Source organism: Ambystoma mexicanum, chromosome 4p (assembly GCF_040938575.1).
Source record: "Ambystoma mexicanum isolate Mex_15411 chromosome 4p, UKY_AmexF1_1, whole genome shotgun sequence".
NCBI lineage: Eukaryota > Metazoa > Chordata > Amphibia > Caudata > Ambystomatidae > Ambystoma > Ambystoma mexicanum.
Window position 1 is genome coordinate 471,450,558 of NC_090927.1, and position 17,190 is coordinate 471,467,747.

The following is a 17,190-nucleotide window of genomic DNA, read 5'->3' on the forward strand; positions in this document are numbered from 1 at the left end:
CCAGTTCTATTGTAACTTGCGTTAGAAACTCATTCAGGGCTAGGATCAGTGAAATACTTGTGCCCCACATACACCTGCACCAAAATAGATTTGCGGAGACCTCCATGTTTTTGTCACATGTATCTTTGAAACTATCCAATCGCATGGTATCAAAGTAAGGACGCATCTTTCGAAGAGTTATTTTGGCCGAAAACCGGCAGCAAAAAACTCTGCAAAGAAAACCCGGGCTTTGAATGGACATTGTACCCGTTTGAAAATAGAGTTACCTTATATCGGTTTTCTTGCTTCCCTGTTCTGCAGATTCCAGACCATTGTGAGGTGAAGCAGAATCTGTATATCATTTTATCTACTACCCCTTTCCCTTCTAGCGTGACTTGCCTTTAGCTGAGAATAGAAACAGCTATAAACAAAGTGACTGGGGGGGGGGCAGTGTTTGGGGTTCAGGAGCTCCTGTGGACCATGTCCAGAGGAACCTTGACACAAACCCACAGCGCCCATTGCTGGTGAAATGTATTCTGTGATCAAAAAATGTTGCTGGGATATATCTAAGATGAGGAATCTGTGGATGGCCACTATCCATTAGAAAGGTTTAAGCTTTCTTCTGTTTCCTGTGACAGTTGCGGAAAAAGGTTACCAGAATACATTTTTACAATGACAACATTTTGAAGTTCTGGTTCAAACTTGCATGTGGAGCATTCATTCCAAGCCAGTTGGCAAGGAGGGAGAGCAGTAGAACAGTGCATGCAGAATAAAGAAGTGTCTGCATATACTCAAGGGATACAAATATCCCCAGCAGAGCCCCATACAGCCAATGTCTCCCCAGTAGAGATGGATCTGCTCTAATGACACTAAAAGATGAGGAATCTATAGGAGGAATATATTCACTAGAAACAATAGTAAAAAACAGAAAAATTCACAAACCTGCACCTTTTCCTCCATATCATCATCACTTTCATCCAGATCCTGATGATGTAGTCTCCATTCATACTCCACATGGACATGAGAATTGAATCTTCCAGAAAGAGCCTGCATAAGCTGGGACCACAATCCTATTTAGTCACAATGTCATTCAATAGTGATCATGTCATTGTTCCACAGCTAGATTATTATTCCACTAAAATATTGAAGGAACTGTTCAGACAAAAACAGAAATACAGTAAGTAGGTACTTACCAGCAATACTTGTTCTCATGTAAGTGGAATCTACAGAAGAAAGTCACTTTTCAACTAATTATAATCTTGTATCTCCACATGGGTGTCAGTGGTTCTAATGTAGCATCAAGTGGCAGCTCCAAACCTGTGCCATTTAATGCCATGTTTTAGTTAATACTAAGTTTTTTTGTAAAGATGTTTGTTAATGCAGGGTTTTCCGTTCTTACTTCAAATATCAGCAGTGTGTTCCTCGTGGAACATTTGAAATCTCAAATTAAACAACTGATCCTGAGCTATGGCTATGTGACCGTCACGTGTCAAACAGGAAAAGGGGACAGGAGTCTCTAGGGACCAGGGGAAGCCACCAGCTTGGTTATGTGACTCTTACAAGGAATACATCAGGTGTCCCCCCACCCCAATCTTTTGTGCAGATGTTCCTCAGAGTTATGACAAATTGTTAGAAACGACAAATACTGAGAGTTCTAGTTCAAGGTGATTTGTTTGCTTTGCCAGGATGGTGGACAGTTTCTCTGGGTTTTAATAAGTGCACCAACCAATGGGGGTAATTTTATAGTAAATGTTAATTGCATGCAGGGGACAGCAAACATTACCAATTATGTTGTTGGGTCACCTACGTACAATTTTAAACATTTACAAAGCAGAATGAAAAAGGGAAGAGTAAAACCAGGCGCGTTTGTGGTTATTCTTTAGTTTTCCCCAGAGTCTTGTAAAAAAGAAGTCAACACTGCCTGCAAATTACACTTTGCAGGTGGCATTTATTAATGTATTTCCGTTGAGTCTGCTTGGTCTTTAGCAGGTGCTAAATGGTGGCAGATTTCATAGGAATCCGTCAGTTTTACACCTGCCTGAAAATCTCATCAAAGCATGAAGCTGTGCTCATCCTCTTCTCTTTGGTTTTCTCTTCCACTCCTCTTTCACTCCTTCTTCCTCGACTCTGTTGGTTTTCCCCTTAGTCCTCCTTCCTCCATTCCCCGGATTCTCTTTCACTCAACCTCCTTCCACTCTGTAGGTTTTACAGCCTGCCCCCTCCTCACTCCTCTGGTATTCAACTCAGCAACATTTTGTCAGATCTTTTCAACTACAACTCGCAAACTCTGCAATACAAAACTCCCCTTCCCTGTTGCTATGGGATTTGGCATTAATATAGGGTTGGACTGAATAGCTTCTCAATGATGGGCTGGATAGGCCACTTGTTCCCTCTGAATATGACCAGTGGCAGAAATGCTTAATAATCCAGAGTATGTGAGAGAAGACTTTGAAGTGGTCAGACACCATTTTCGATTCATTTCTTCTGTGGAAGAGGAAGCATCTGCAATTGCGCGGCTGTCTCTACTCTCCCTCTGCGACTGCAGGACGATCCTCTTCTTGCATCCCAATATGGTGCTAACGTACTCAGCAGGGTAGTTTGTGTTCTATTAAATTCTTTGCTAGACCAATATGGATGTTGGCTGCAGGACACTACTGGTGTTGCAACTGTGGGAAAACCAAGAGGCTACCTTTTCCTAATTCTCGTTGTAGTGTGGGGAAGAAGACATTGTCCTCACCGGGTGTTGCAAAGGGATGAATTGTGAATCTCCCCATCACCCTGGACGTTAAATGGTAGAGAGGAGTGAGTTTTCCCTTAACTGCCCTCATCAGGTTGTGTTGTTACGTCTGCGAACTGAAAAGGGATTCCCCATAGTCCTCCTTGCTTCAGATGTGCAGTGGACTTTCTGGGATCTCCTCTAGATTTTCCCTCCGTGAGAGAGAGGGGTCCGGAAGATGTGGCCCTTATTTGTTTGGTCTGTCAAAAAGCCCATGGAGGGCCTCCAAGATGGCCGCCGGCACAGGGAGACGTGTGTGAGTCTCGCTCCTGCCGGGCCACTCAGCAACACCACATTATGCTATGACCCTGAGGGTACCTGCTCCACCAAAAGTGCAACTACTCATCCCCAGAGACATCGGACATGCAGGGGAAGTGAAATCCCCGAAGCCCGAACTTCAGCAACGCTGTGCTAGCGGAACGCCCCTTCCCCACCGCGGCAACGACTCTTCTCACGCGGCCTGGAGACTGAGGGCAGCCACGTCTCGTGAACCGCTGAAGCAGAGTGGAACGAAACATCCAGCGCCTAAGTGGGACAGCGGCGGCAGATCTATTGGGCCAGCTCAGGGCAGGAGAAGCACAGCGAACGTGCAGCTGGATCGCCACCCCCGCCCCATGAAGATCAATGGAGCCCGCTCCTGGGAAGGAGCGCGGAGAGGAGACGGGAAGAACGAGGCGGGGATTCCAGCGACGCTGAGCCCCGGAGGGCGAAGAAGATGTGGGAGGCCCATGAGGACGGAGTCCCGGGGCGGGGGACACCAACGGTAGATGCCAGCCCGGCGGTTAGACAGGTGAGAGGCTCCCCCCACCCCCTCAGCCCCCAGCAAGACAGCGACCGGACCCATAGAGCCACAAGTGGGGGGGCGCCCATACACCATGCGCAGCAGCTGAGGAAGACTGGGCACCCCCAGTGCCAATGGGGGGGAAGACCCCACCTCCTCCAACACCCCATGCATAGACATACAGACACAAATGGGGCATCGAGGAATGGAGGGAGGGGAAGGATAAGATAAGCGGAGCCCCATCACTCAAATTCAGCAGAGAGTCACTTATACCAGGGGCTTTGCCCAAGAGGAAAGAAATAAGCTCACACTTGGGACCATTTCCATCCTAGCAATACCCGAACCAGTTGATTCCCAAACGGATATCTATCAAGAGCTCAGGGGGTGAACAGCATAGGCACCACATACGAGAGCGCCTCGCAGCTGCCCCATAAGAGAGCGCAAGATTCTGGTCAAAGCGGTGGCACACCTACATCGAAGGGGCTATGTCCAAGGCGAAAGGAAAAGGGGGGGGTCCCAACAGAACCCACAGCCATCCAAACAAGACTCGAGTATACTACAGATGTGGGCGACGGACACCATCGCAGGAAGACTATAATACCTACAACAGACCCCATCCACACCACCTCCGGCAACCAACCCCCATCAAAGGACGATATGCACGCCTGGTTTGTAGAACTACAAGACAAGCTCATGTCACCGCAAAGAACGACATGAAACAGGCAGTCCAAGACATCAAACACGATATTGCCAACCTGGAAGAAAGGACGGACACCCTAGAAAAGATAGTGCAAAACGTAGAAGACGAGGCACTACAGAATAGCAAAACACAAGAGCATTTAGTGTGATTAACACACAACCTGGAAATTCAGTGTGAAGACCTAGAAAACAGGTCATGCAGATCGAACATTCACATAAAAAATATGCCAGAATCAGTTCTAGACAAGGACCTAAAGAAGGCTGTGCAGGAAGTGTTCAGGGACATAATTGAAGCACAAGAACCGGAGAACATTGGGATAGACCGTATCCACAGAGTGGGCCCTAAGCGCACAGGGGCACCAGGGGAAAGACCCAGAGACGTGCTGACAGCTCTGTCTTCGTATCCGCAAAAAGAACTCATCCTAAGGAGAGCGAGGCAGCTGGATCAAATCCGGATGAACGGTGTGGATATTCAGCTCTATCAAGACCTGTCAGCCGTAACACTCCTAAATAAAAGACAAATGGCCCCACTGATCAGGGAATTGGTCACGAAAGAATTAAAATACAAATGGACATGCCCATTCGGCCTGCTCTTCGAGTGGGAAGGAAAGCAAAGGAAAGTGACCACCTGGGAAGAGGGGCTACACATAATGGACATTCCGGCAGAGGAGACACCGAGCGGGGGCGAAAAGACAAAGGGGGAACAGCAAAAGAGGCCAAGAGGGTGGGAAATGGTTCGCCAAAAAAAGAAACGGAATGGGAGGCGAAATTACAAGCCAGCAACAACAGAATAGAGGCATCAAATCTACAGAAATTTGAAAGGGCTTCATTCGTATCCTAGGTACTCGGAGCAGTACCCAATGAAGGGAATCGAACTCAACAGGCTCTAAAGGCCCGGTGCGGATCAGGAACGACTCGCATCAAGACCTAAGGAAGATGCAGGGTTTAGGACCCCCCGCAAAGTTAGTCTCGAGCCTACAGAGGGCAGGGAGCAATAGGCGTAACGCCATAGCTACAATAGGTACACCGGGCCCTCCTCGGGAGCAAAGTTGGCATAATGGTTGGGGGTCAGTTGGGGAGTTTGGGTGGGGTGGGGTGGAGGGAGGAATTATCCAGAAGAGAGTGGGAGCCACAACACCCGGGCAAACGGGGTAGCCTATAAGGGCCTGCTGAAATGGGGAAGATAAGAATCTTAACTCTGAATGTTAGGGGCCTGAACTCCCCTGTGAAAAGGAAAAAGTTAGAGAATATGCTGTGGAAGGAAAAGGCTGACGTGCTCCTCCAACAAGAAAAACACATCAGAGCCTTAGACAGGGGGAAAATACGCCTTAGAGGATACGATGTACTAGCACAATCAAACGCATCAGGGAAACAAGCAGGGGTAAAGATAGCAATAAAGGGGGGAATGGAAGCAATAATGATAGACAGACAGACAAGGATGGAAGATACGCATTTGCCAATATCAAACTACACAATGTCAAGCTAACTTTGGCATATATGCACCAAACACGGGCCAAGATCGTTTCCTGCAGGATACAATGGGGAGGCTGGAGGGGTTTGCGAAAGGAAAGGTGAGCTAATAATTTGGGGTGACTTTAACATGGCCTGGCATCCTCAGATAGATAGGAGCGCGGGGGACCCCACCACCAGGGCGCCCCAAGCGAATGCCTCAAAGAAAAGGATGGAAAGTATGGCACTATGCGATGCATGGAGGGAGCATAAAGGTCAAAACAAGGGATACACATATTACTCGCACGTACACAACACGATGTCGAGAATAGACTACTTTTGAGTTTCGGCGGGGATTCTGGGTAAGGTTCAAGGACTGGAGCTCGGCCCCATAACGCTCTCAGACCGTGCACCGCTCTGGCTGGAGCTATCGACCCCAGGGAAATAGGGAGGCCCTATGCCGTTGGAAGCTCCAGCAGGATCTGCTCTCAGACCCAGTGATGGAAGAGACCATAAGAGACACAATCTCAGAATTCTTCGACCACAACGACACAGGAGACATCCCCCTGGGTACAGTTTGGGAGGCGTTTAAGGTGGTTACCAGGGGACACATGATAGCCCTGAAAGCCTCGAGGGACAAACAAAGGCAAGGATGGGAACGTGAAATGGAAAAGAAACTGACTGAGATCCGAGATGAACTATTGATACGCCCCACCAGAAATCTAAAAAAAGAGGGCATTGACAAAGCTAACAAGGCAGATCGATATCCAGCAAGACAACTCTCCGCAAAGCAAAAGTCCATGACCATCCGGAACATCAAAAACGCACAAGGAGATATGCAAACGCGTACCAAAGATATTGGGGAGACATTTAGGGCATTCTATCAGAAATTATACACAACAGAGCACCCAGCCGAGGCTGATCAAGATAGATTCCTACAGTCACTCCCCATCCCAAAAATATCAGAAGAAGCCAAAACGGCACTAGATGCCCAGATAACGGAAAGTGAGGTAAAGAAGGCTATTAAAGATCTCCCACTCAACAAAGCACCCGGCCCGGATGGCTTCACAGCGTCATTCTATAAAAAATACGAGGACATTCTAACCCCATTCCTCACTAGACTGCTAAACTCCTTTAAAGACAACAGGAATGTAACCCCATCCATGAACGAGGCAAAGGTACTGGTATTCCACAAACAAGGGAAAGATCCCTCCCTGCCAGGCTCATACCGACCCATCGCATTGATAAATCTGGACTCGAAAATCTATACCAGAATCCTAGCAGCTAGGCTTTCCCCGCTACTTCCCTCCCTAATACACCCGGATCAATCTGGATTCATCCGGGGAGGCAGACCCCATGACAACCTTAGGAGGCCAATACACCTAATAGAAAAAATAAACATTACCCACACCCCAGCAATGGGATGTGGGAAGTTGACGTTGAGGCCGATGCCCTCCCCACTTTCTTCTTGGTCGCCGCTGAGAAGACTGAGTCAGGGGTCGGTTGCGCCCTAAGGGACAAAGGTGCCGCGTCGGGGACCCGGTACTACTTTTCGTACCGATCCCTCTTGGCAGGCGTTGTAGACTGGTTCTTGAGAAGGGTGAGACCTTTGTCCCAGATGTCATTCAGCAGTGGCACTGCGAGGACTGTCTTCCTCTTGGCCTTGCGCCGTTGGTCCTTCCTTCCTTCCTTCCTCCCTCCCTCCCTCCCTCCCTCCGGGGCAAAGCGGAAAAAGCTCAGATGCGCTGGCCATCATAGCGTGGAAAGACCCAATCTCATTGGGCGGGGAGGCCCGGGCTGGAGGCGATGGGAGCTCCGTCCCGTCGTTGCCGCCATAGTCATCCGTACCAGTCGTGGCCATGTCCGTTCCCGTGTCATCCCCAGGTACGGGGGATGTGGGCAAAGGCTGAGCAGGCCGCGAGGGCTGAAAAGGTAGAGTTGGATGGGTACGTCTTCTCTTGTTTGGGGGACTTCCCGACAGGCCTGGCTCTGGCTCCTCCGTCGGTGGTAGGGGCAATCTCGTCCTCATCTCCGAACATAAGAATTGTATTGCCAACAAAATGGCCGCCGAGTTGTCCTGCTGTTCCGGGAGCAACGGTTGACTAGGAACCTCGCCGGCGCCGCCGTCGCTCTCGCCCTCTCGTGGTACCGGGCCTCTTCGACGCCTTCGAGGCCCTCCAAGACTTCAACCAGTTCCTCCTCGGAGGTTGTGTCTGTCTACAATGGCCACCGGCCCCCCCCCTCCGCCGGGGTCTTCACGGGGGTCTTCTCGATGGGCCTGAAAGAGGCTTCCCTCCGCGGTGGCAGGGAAACTCTGGGCCCCAAGGTCGCCTCCACTGGTGTAGCCTCCAGCGATGGTTTCTCCACTGGAACCTCATCAGCCCCACCCTCGCTCTTGTCGTCGTCCTCGTCGGGATCCCTCCCGTGGGACCGGGCCTCCTCCACATTCTTGTCGAGGCCCTCCAAGACTTCAACCAGCTCCTCCTCGGAGGCCGTGTCCGTAATGGCCACCACACCCCCCTTCTTTTTCCACTGGCGTCTTCTCGGTGGGCTGAAAAGAGGATTCCCGCCACGGTGGCAGGGAAACTCTGGGCCCCCAGGTCGCCTCCACTGGGGTAACCTCCACAGGCCGCCGCGACTTCCTCAATAGAGGCCTTGGCCGGGTGAATCAAGGCCTTCACCACCTTCTGCGGGCCTGTGGCCTTCACTTTGGGGGGGGTGTCACCCCCTCGGCTGGATCCTTCGAGAACGACCGGGGCCTCTCCAGAAGCTTCGCCGGGTTCTCTGCCTTCCTCTTCCCTGAGCCAGAGCGTTGGCTCGTGGTTGATGGCGCTGGAGATGGGACGCCCTGCCTGGCAGCCGAGGAGCCCGACCGTTCGGCGCTCCCAGTGCCCGTGGACTCGCGGTGCTTTGCCTTCTGTTGGGCCCCCGTCGCCGGGGCGCCCTCACAGGACTTAAAAGACCGCTCAGACTTCTTCCTCTCACCCGACGGGCTCTTTGCTTCCAGCCAGTTGGAGAGGCGAAGGTGTCGGTCCCTGATGGTCCGTTCCGACATGTTCCCGAAAAACGCACAGTCCTGCTCCATGTGTGTTTTGTCCTCATGAAGGCAGTAGAGACATTTCGAGTGCTCGTCCTCCTTGAACACATTCTGCAGCTGGCATCCAGGGCAAGCCCTGAACAGCTTTCCGGGCGTCGAGCTTCCTTTCTCCTGGGCCATGTCTGGGTAGGCCGCAGAAACTTATGGACTCCTCCAAGAAGTGTAACTCGACGAAAACTTAACTCTTGAGGGGCGTAGAAAATCCGAAACGGGTCCTCGTTGATTGGATGTGGACACGGTGGAGCTTGAGGCTCTATTTGACCGAAAAATGAGAAAATCTCTTTAAAAAAGCACGGAAACGCAGCAAAAAGCTCGAGAGTTGAACACGAGGACTCCCAACACTTGAGCGTGCGGTAAAAATCTGAGGATGGCTGCCAGAGGCAGGGCTTAGGGAGAAGGCAGTCATTGGCTGGGGGCAGTATGACCCAGAGACCAGTGATTGGTCACTACTAAGAAAGACAGAACGAAACTGATACTGATTTTTTCTTTACCGAGGATTCCCGGCCAGACGGGGAATATTCATGAGCATGTGAATCCATGCCAGACCCCATGCCGGAGAACAAGTCGTATCTCCTTGGAGGCACAATGGAGGGCAGATGACTATGTCCAGAAACTCTGGATAACACTTTCTCCGGTCCCAGTCCAGAGCATCCTGGGAAGTGCATTGGGAAAGTGCACTGCTGTTGGGCTGGACGAGTTGCCCGTCCTCTTTGTTCTTACTTTGTTCCTGTGTAAACTTGCCGTCTGTAAGAGGAAGATGGGCAGACATCGAAACCCATGCTGATTATTGGTGAAGGACCGTGATCCAAGCGGATTGGCAAAAACGTGCTACAGACATGCCCCCGTGCCCGTACCCAAGCGTTGTTTCCACCATATAGGGCAGGTGCACGTGCATCCTGGGAAGTGCATTGGGAAAGTGCACTGCTGTTGGGCTGGACGAGTTGCCCGTCCTCTTTGTTCTTACTTTGTTCCTGTGAAAACTTGCCGTCTGTAAGAGAAAGTTGGGCGGACATCGAAACCTGTGCTGATTATTGGTGAAGGACCGTGATCCAAGTAAATATTGGGGACTTGTGCGACCGAACGCATGGACTTGTGCTCACGGTGTTCGTTCCGTTTTATTTCCTGAACAAACAGCTTTTTTTGTTTTTCTTTTCTTCTTAGGTGGATTGGTAAAAACGTGCTACAGACACGCCCCGTTCCCAAGCCTCGTTTCCACAATATAGGCCAGATGCACGTGCATCCTGCGCGCGCATCCTGGGAAGTGCATTGGGAAAGCGCACAGTTGTTGGGCTGTTTGGCTGGGGCCGGGACAGGGAAACGTGTGTTGACTTGAGAATTACTTGAGTTGCTTCTATGGTGCAAGTTTTGATTAGAGTGCCGTATATATCTGCTTTTTGGACCTTGTAGCGTATATTTCCAGGGGCACATGCCCGGTTTCTAACATTGAGGTTGTGTCAACTGTTTTCTTTGCTCTTGTGCTTTGGAGGGTGTCTATAAGGTGGATAGTGGTGGGTGTACTATCGGAGCCTTGAAAAATGGTAAACAGGCTCTGAAGTGGATGTAAGCTCTATGAGCCTCCAGCAGGGTTGAGTTCGGGCTCGCAGTTGGGGCGACTAGAAGTAATAACGTTCCGGGCGTGTCTAAGCAGGCTTGAGGAGAGTAGTGAAGTGGGTATCTCCTTATGCGAAGACATACAGCAAGCTTTCGGCTCGCAGCAATCCAAGCGCTTACGGAAACTGTTAGTAACCCGGAGCCTCAGGCAAGTGAGCTAGTCGAGAGGGCATGAGAGGTACTGTCCACACCTAAAACATTTAAATTCAAAGAGATGAACACTCTTGACCAAATGGAAGGAAATTTGGTAGTAAATTCTGTAGCAATATCTGATGCTGAAATGAATGATTGTGCAGATATTCTAAAGCAAATGGGAATAGAGGTGTTTAAGAACAAACATACTGATGTTTCCATGATTGCTCCAGCTATTGAATCTGAGTTAGGAAAGCGTATGTGGTTTGCCCTTGCCCCTTTACCCAGCAAAGTGAATGTGGTATTGAACATTTAGAGCTATTCAGAAAGCTGCCGGAGGGTAGGGGCACCTTGGGCAAGGGTGGCACCATTACGGGGGTCTATAAGGTTGACTACTCCATGGGGGAATTTTGTAATTTGAAATCCAGCTCCCCGACCAATGTGCAGGGTACTCCTAAGCCGATGGCATCTTTAATGCTCTCGGACCCCGACATAGGTACCTCAATCCATCATTCTGAGGCGAGTGCCCCGGAAGTACGAGCTACGGGTGGAGAGCATCTGCTAGACACTTCTGCAATGGGCACCGATTTTCTGGTACTGTCATAATGCCTACTCCCGGGAAGCCAGTTCCGGCCCGCGTCCCCGAAAGCAGACATGTCCCCAGGGAGGGACCCAGCAACCCTTTATAGGGGCTCTTTGGACATTGTCCTGGCGACTTTGGCGCCAGGCTCATAGAAGGCATCAGTCCTGGCACCATAGGCGCCAGGCTCATTATGGGAGTGCTTGGATGGATTTACCTGATGCAGACCATGCTGCCGGATCCAGACCTCCTTGAGGTCTGAAAGGGACTATTTTACCACTCGGGCGTGGCTGAGGAAGAATACTTACCTGGAACTACTTTGGGGGCTATTAAAACACGCCCAGACAGCAGCTCACGCTTTGCGTTGTTCTGCATCTAGCAGCTGGACGCTCACCGTGTCTGCGCCTGCATACTGGCTCCAGCCACGCCCGCCTGCAACCTGGAACACCTGAAAAGGAAGGAAAGGAGAGAAAGGTGAATAATTGAACTTTACCTACCTCCATCCGGAGTCCGGAACCATCACTCCGACGATCCTGAGAAAAGACATTATTTTTTAGAAGCGCATCGCTCGCTGCAGCGCCGCGTTCCGCTCACCTTCACCAGGCGCCCTCGGGCTCTTCAGCGACCATTGGCACCATCCATTGCCTTTCGGCGCCTAAGGAGAAAAAGAGACAAAACAAAGGTGAGCGAAGGAACAGATTGAGGAAGGCCTGATTCTTCCACCTTAAGACTTACCTGATTTTTGTTGGGACAATCTTCCCACACCTCGGGTCGGCGCCGCTTCTTTGGCGCTGCCGTACCCCGGCCCCTAAGGGGAAAAAGAGACAAAACAAAGGTGAGCGAAGGAACAGATCGAGGAAGGCCTGATTCTTCCACCTTAAGACTTACCTGATTATTGTTGGGACAATCTTTCCTCACCTCGGGTCGGCGCCGCTTCTTTGGCACTTCCGTACCCCGGCCCCTAAGGGGAAAAAGACACATGCATTAGTGGGTGAAAGCAAGATCACTAAGGGAACCATCCATCAAAAAGACTCACCAGAGTTACCTTTGGCGAATCCATTCCTCTACGCGGATTCTTCATCCTACATCTGAAATAGAGAAAAGGACAACGGACAATTAAGGCTTGAACTTTTGCAACTGAATACTTAAGGCCTCATATCGGAAAAGTCAAGCGGAGTTGAATACTCACCAAACCCGAGATCCAGTTAAGTAACTGGAAATCAACGCGCCCCTGCATCGGAAGCAGGATGGAGAGCTCGTCCTTTCAGACTCTAAGGTGAGACTCTACGGGGAATCGCGGAGGGGGTTCGAGAAGTTTGAGAGGGGGAAGGGGGGGAATCCGACACATTATCCAGCAGACAGTTAACCCCCTTTTCCATCTACAGAAGAATTCTTCTACGGGCCAGACAGGCGAGGTTTGGGGGTCCGGTCCAGTCCGTCTTCCGAGTCCTGCGCATCACCTTAGAAGAGGTCATAGCAGTCCAGAACAGGTCGGCGCCTCCGTGGGAATCAGGTGAGCGTTACAGGTACTGACACGAAAATTAAACTTGCTGGTTAGAGGGCACGAGCAAACGCATTGTGAAATCAGAATCATGAAGGGCTCTTGTAGAAATTTTATGTAAAATAAACCAGATTGAAAGGCTTTCATTCGCCTGTGACACAGTTGCCGACTTAACAGTCGGCTAAAATAATAATCCAAAGGTGTTTACAGTTGATAGGGCTGTACAGACACCCGCTGACCATAGGATGGTAGGGTATCCTATTAAGTCCTTTGCCGCATTAGTAGCCTCCAATGCAATTCAAGGGGAACCCACTCTGTCAGTGTCAATGAGGGAACTTGCACAGGTTGTTAAATCAAACTCATTGGCGATTCCGAAAATTGTGCAGGAGATCATTGAGATTCCACAAGGTAATCATGGGAAGCAGGACCATCTATGTGGGCAAGGGCTGGTGAATCCAAAGGATGTTCCCTACAGTGTACCTATTGACAGCCCCTCCGCTTTAACCAACTTGATAAGACCTCGAAGATGATCTCTACAGTAATCATGATCAGGCCCCTACCGCGCCAGTAATTATGGAAAAACCGGAGATTCCGGCTGCTGTGATGTCTCGAAAACAAAACAAAATGGCTGTAAGGGCACTAAAACGAAGGGACCGCCAAAATAAGTCCTTGAGCGTAAATGTAAAAAAATCCAAGAATTCTTAAAGAAAAATGACAATAATGCCTCATCTATTAACGATATATGTAATTTATCCAATGACAACATGGTCATTGATCTAAACAGCCTCCAAGCCCTACTGAATATTGAGCATCCAAATGTTGTTCTAACACCCAAATCTGCTAAGGGGAAAAAAATAAACAATCTCTAAACAAGTTGGCAAACAGGAGTCTAGTGTCAATAAGAACGAAGGGACACATATATAAGCAACAAAAAAAAAAAATCGGATCTACTAAAATTCTACCCCTCACTCTTGATGAAAAAAAGCATCCAATAGAATCAAAGGTATGGACAGATCAATGCCTCCCCCAATTCTGTGTCGCAAGGCATTAAAAACCAAGAGGTAAAAACTGGTCCCATCGGGAGGTCTGCCTCTAAAGATAAAATAGGTGAGGCAACATCCTATTTAGGTAAACCTAGGTTCGTGAGCACTCATCCTGAGAATGCTAGCCCAGCATTGGCAAAAGTGAGGAGGGGCTCGGGGTTGTAGGCGATGGCCGGTGGACTACGCAATGGAAATGTAAAAGCACATACAAACTCCCCTGTCAAAACTCTTGAATTTAATCCCAAAGAGGGACAAATGGAGGTTGACTTTCCCATTGACCGTGGGGTTCTTACCCCAGAAATGCCATACATCATTGGGTGGGAATGTAAGGCTGTACCTAATAGGAAATCCAGTCTAAATCGTTCCGCTATGCTTAGGACATTTCAAGTAATTCCTCCTCTAAGAACTATCAGATCGGATGATATCGCCTGGGTCTGGCTATCTTCCCATAATTCGTATTGGATGATTTGTGGGTACCACTCACATATCAACACAAAACTGATTTGGGAACAAAGGGATGACTTTGAGTTGATTGGACTTACTCCGTTTATATTTTCTTTTGAAGCTAAAATGACGGTCTTTGTGGAAACGCCTCCTATAAAGATAGAGGCGAGAGCTGGTCCTCCTGGGGGGCATATGCCTCCCCACCCCAATTTATTGAAGACCTGCTCAGGCAATTTATGATCTTCGCGACTGCATTTACAGGGATTGCGGGGTCTATCCCCTCCATCTCCAATCAGTCCCCCATCCTCAATCAGAACCACTAGAAAAAGCATGTCAGGATGACTTTCATGTTGTGGAATTCGTGTGGTCTTAGAAATTTATTATGGGCCTCAGACCTAGACGCGTCACGCCTGGGAGTCACCCTGATTCAGGAGACCATGCACTTAACTCGGTTTGCAGTAGAGGGTTACAACATTTATTATCAGGCAGCTTAACAGGGAGTATTGGGGCACCCTTGCAATACTGATCGATAAAGCCTATAGGATTGTCTCTAGACTGGTGTTTGCTCATGAGTCACTCCTAGTTGTAGAATTGCATTTCCCAGCGGCCATTAAGAAGGGCATCCTTGTTGTATGTTTATATTGGCACAGATTGGCCTGTTCCATTCCCCATATGCGCAATCTGTTGAATCAGATCTTCGAAGAAGCAGTCATTAGAAATCCGGGTCTAAGCGTTATTGTTGGTGGGGACTTTAATTCCACTTGCTTAAACCCATGACGAGCAATTTGTACTTCTCATCGAGGGCCTGCAAGTCGTTCTGTACTTGATGGGTCAAAGTGGGTTGAATACTTTATGTCCTGGGAGTTACAACTTACTCTGCCTTCACAGGACTTTTATGAGTACACTTGGTGTAGAGGGTCTGCTCGCTCTATGATTGATTACTTCTTTGTATCAACCAGTATCTTTCACTCAGGTGGAAGTTATGTTTATTAGTAATCTTGGTCTAAGCGATCATTTGGTCTTGAAATTGAAGTTGAATATTCCAAGAGTGAGATATAGAGAGGTGACTCCTTTGGTCTTTACAAAAATTGATTGTCCATGTATATCGGTCAGATGGAACCATAAAACATGCTTGAGGCTAATTCAATGAATTAGAGAGGACCCATTACTTTGTTATGTGCTGAATTTTCAAGGCTCTGCGAGTAGAAGTAGCTGAATGCCAGAATAGAGGGCGCATCCAAGAGCATTTGAAATGGATGGTACAAAATCAGCATAAAAGGGTCTCTAAGCACCGCCACTGCTTTAATGTGGACATCATGAATATTAAGAAGCTTAACAGAAGGCAGCTAAGACACTTGCGCCTAGCTAACTACGAGTGGTCCACATATAAGTATCTTAATCATTGAATTTCCCAATTGTATCATAAGGCGAAGTCCCTAAAGTACGAACTGCATAGAAAAGATAACCAAAATATGTTTTTCATCTCCAAACAAATGATATCAGACAAGTGTGGTCAACACAGAATGATTACAGGCGCAGCAGTACCGCTTCAAGAAGTTGCCATATCTGGCCCCACATGGGTGGCATATACATATGCCCCGCCCATTGGCTTTGAATCTACACAGCATAGAAAATTCGAAACCCTGGTTTTGAAATGTTCTCTATGGTCCCGCGAAGATATTAGTGGTACAATTTCTAAGATTAAAGGCGCTAGGGCCCCACCCGCGGTATCCGGCCTTGTCTTATTACAGCTGATCCTGAGTTATGGTCAAATATTTTAAAAATCAAATTTTACTCTATATACTTGTAAGGAGAAATTCCGCCCTCTTGGTGTTCAGCGGTTATCATACCCATTTATAAGAAAGGAAAGGTTGATGATCCAAATAATTTTAGGCCCATTGCCTTGATGGATGCTGCGGCAACATTTTTTACCCTTTTGGTTTTAGACTTAATTCAGTCATACATTACCCACTTAAAGTTGTTACCACATTTTCAAGTAGGCTTTAGAAAACATATGGGCTGCCCCTTAAATGCATCTATTATGGCCCACTTATATGAATTAACTAAACACTCCAGAACGGGCCCCATCTATATGGCAGCCCTTGACCAAACGGCGACCTTCGATACGGTGATCAGAGATGTGCGATGGGAAAAAATTATCCACTTAGGCTTTCCCCTTGATTTGTTTGCTATTATTGCACTCCTACACCAAAATACTTTTGATCAAATAAGGTTGTCTAAAGAGGGGGCTGTTACGGACCCGATCGCCACTGAAATTTGACTTAAACAGGGCTGCAATTTGGCTGCTGTCCTGTTCAATCTATATTTGGCATATTTGGATGCTGGCTGGAGTGAATGTTATTTTTCCTGTCAAACTGGGTCAGTTGGCTCTAAATTGGATAGGCTCTGCCGCCAACTTGTTTTTGGACCGTACCCCATTTGGCCTCCAAACCAAACTAAATTAGTTTCTTAGTTTTGCTTTAAAACAATCTCCAAAACAATCCAACCAAATCCTTCATTATTTAATTCGCAGATGGCAAGAGGAGAATTGCCAGGTTTAACTGGTGTTTGAATGGGGTTTGTATCCCTCTGATGCCATCGATTCGCTATTTGGGCTACAGACTTTCGAGCACCTAGTCTGTATCAATGTGGAAGGACTGCTCAATGATAAATTGAAGTCACTCACCTCTCAGATAAAGATCATCTTCCACAAGTATTGTCAATTTTCGGTCTTGCCTTGCATCCAATATTATCTTCTAAAAGTAGAACCTATACTGCTTTATGCACTGGACACTTGCAGTTTGGAGATGGAGGGATTTCTTGATATGATACAGGGTAGAACGTTGAAGCAGGTGTTAGGTTTAGCGCTTTCGATCCCGAACTTGGTCATTTGTCATGAACTTGGGTTATTGCCTCTGTCAGTAAAATGGCAATGGCGCATGCTCAGCAATAATGCGAAAATGCTTGCTCCTCCCAAACAATCTCTGTATGAAGAGTTTGCGGTCATTCTAATCGACGGGCGTGTCCCGTCGATCTAGATAAATAAAATGGAAGCAATCTTAGAGGCGACACTGATAGACGAGGAAGATCTTATTGCT

At 48.4% G+C, this 17,190-nt stretch overlaps 1 protein-coding gene across 3 annotated transcripts in view; it reads right to left on the bottom strand.

Annotated features, from left to right (window-relative positions):
* ASAP2 (ArfGAP with SH3 domain, ankyrin repeat and PH domain 2) overlaps nt 1-17,190 on the bottom strand; it is a 2,176,645-nt gene that overhangs the window by 662,241 nt on the left and 1,497,214 nt on the right. For 2 of the 3 annotated variants that reach the window (XM_069606004.1, XM_069606003.1), the window contains exon 21: nt 922-1,035. In XM_069606004.1, the coding sequence (XP_069462105.1) occupies nt 922-1,035 (114 nt within the window). The remainder of the gene's footprint in view (nt 1-921; nt 1,036-17,190) is intronic. The other variant, XM_069606005.1, reaches the window with a different exon arrangement.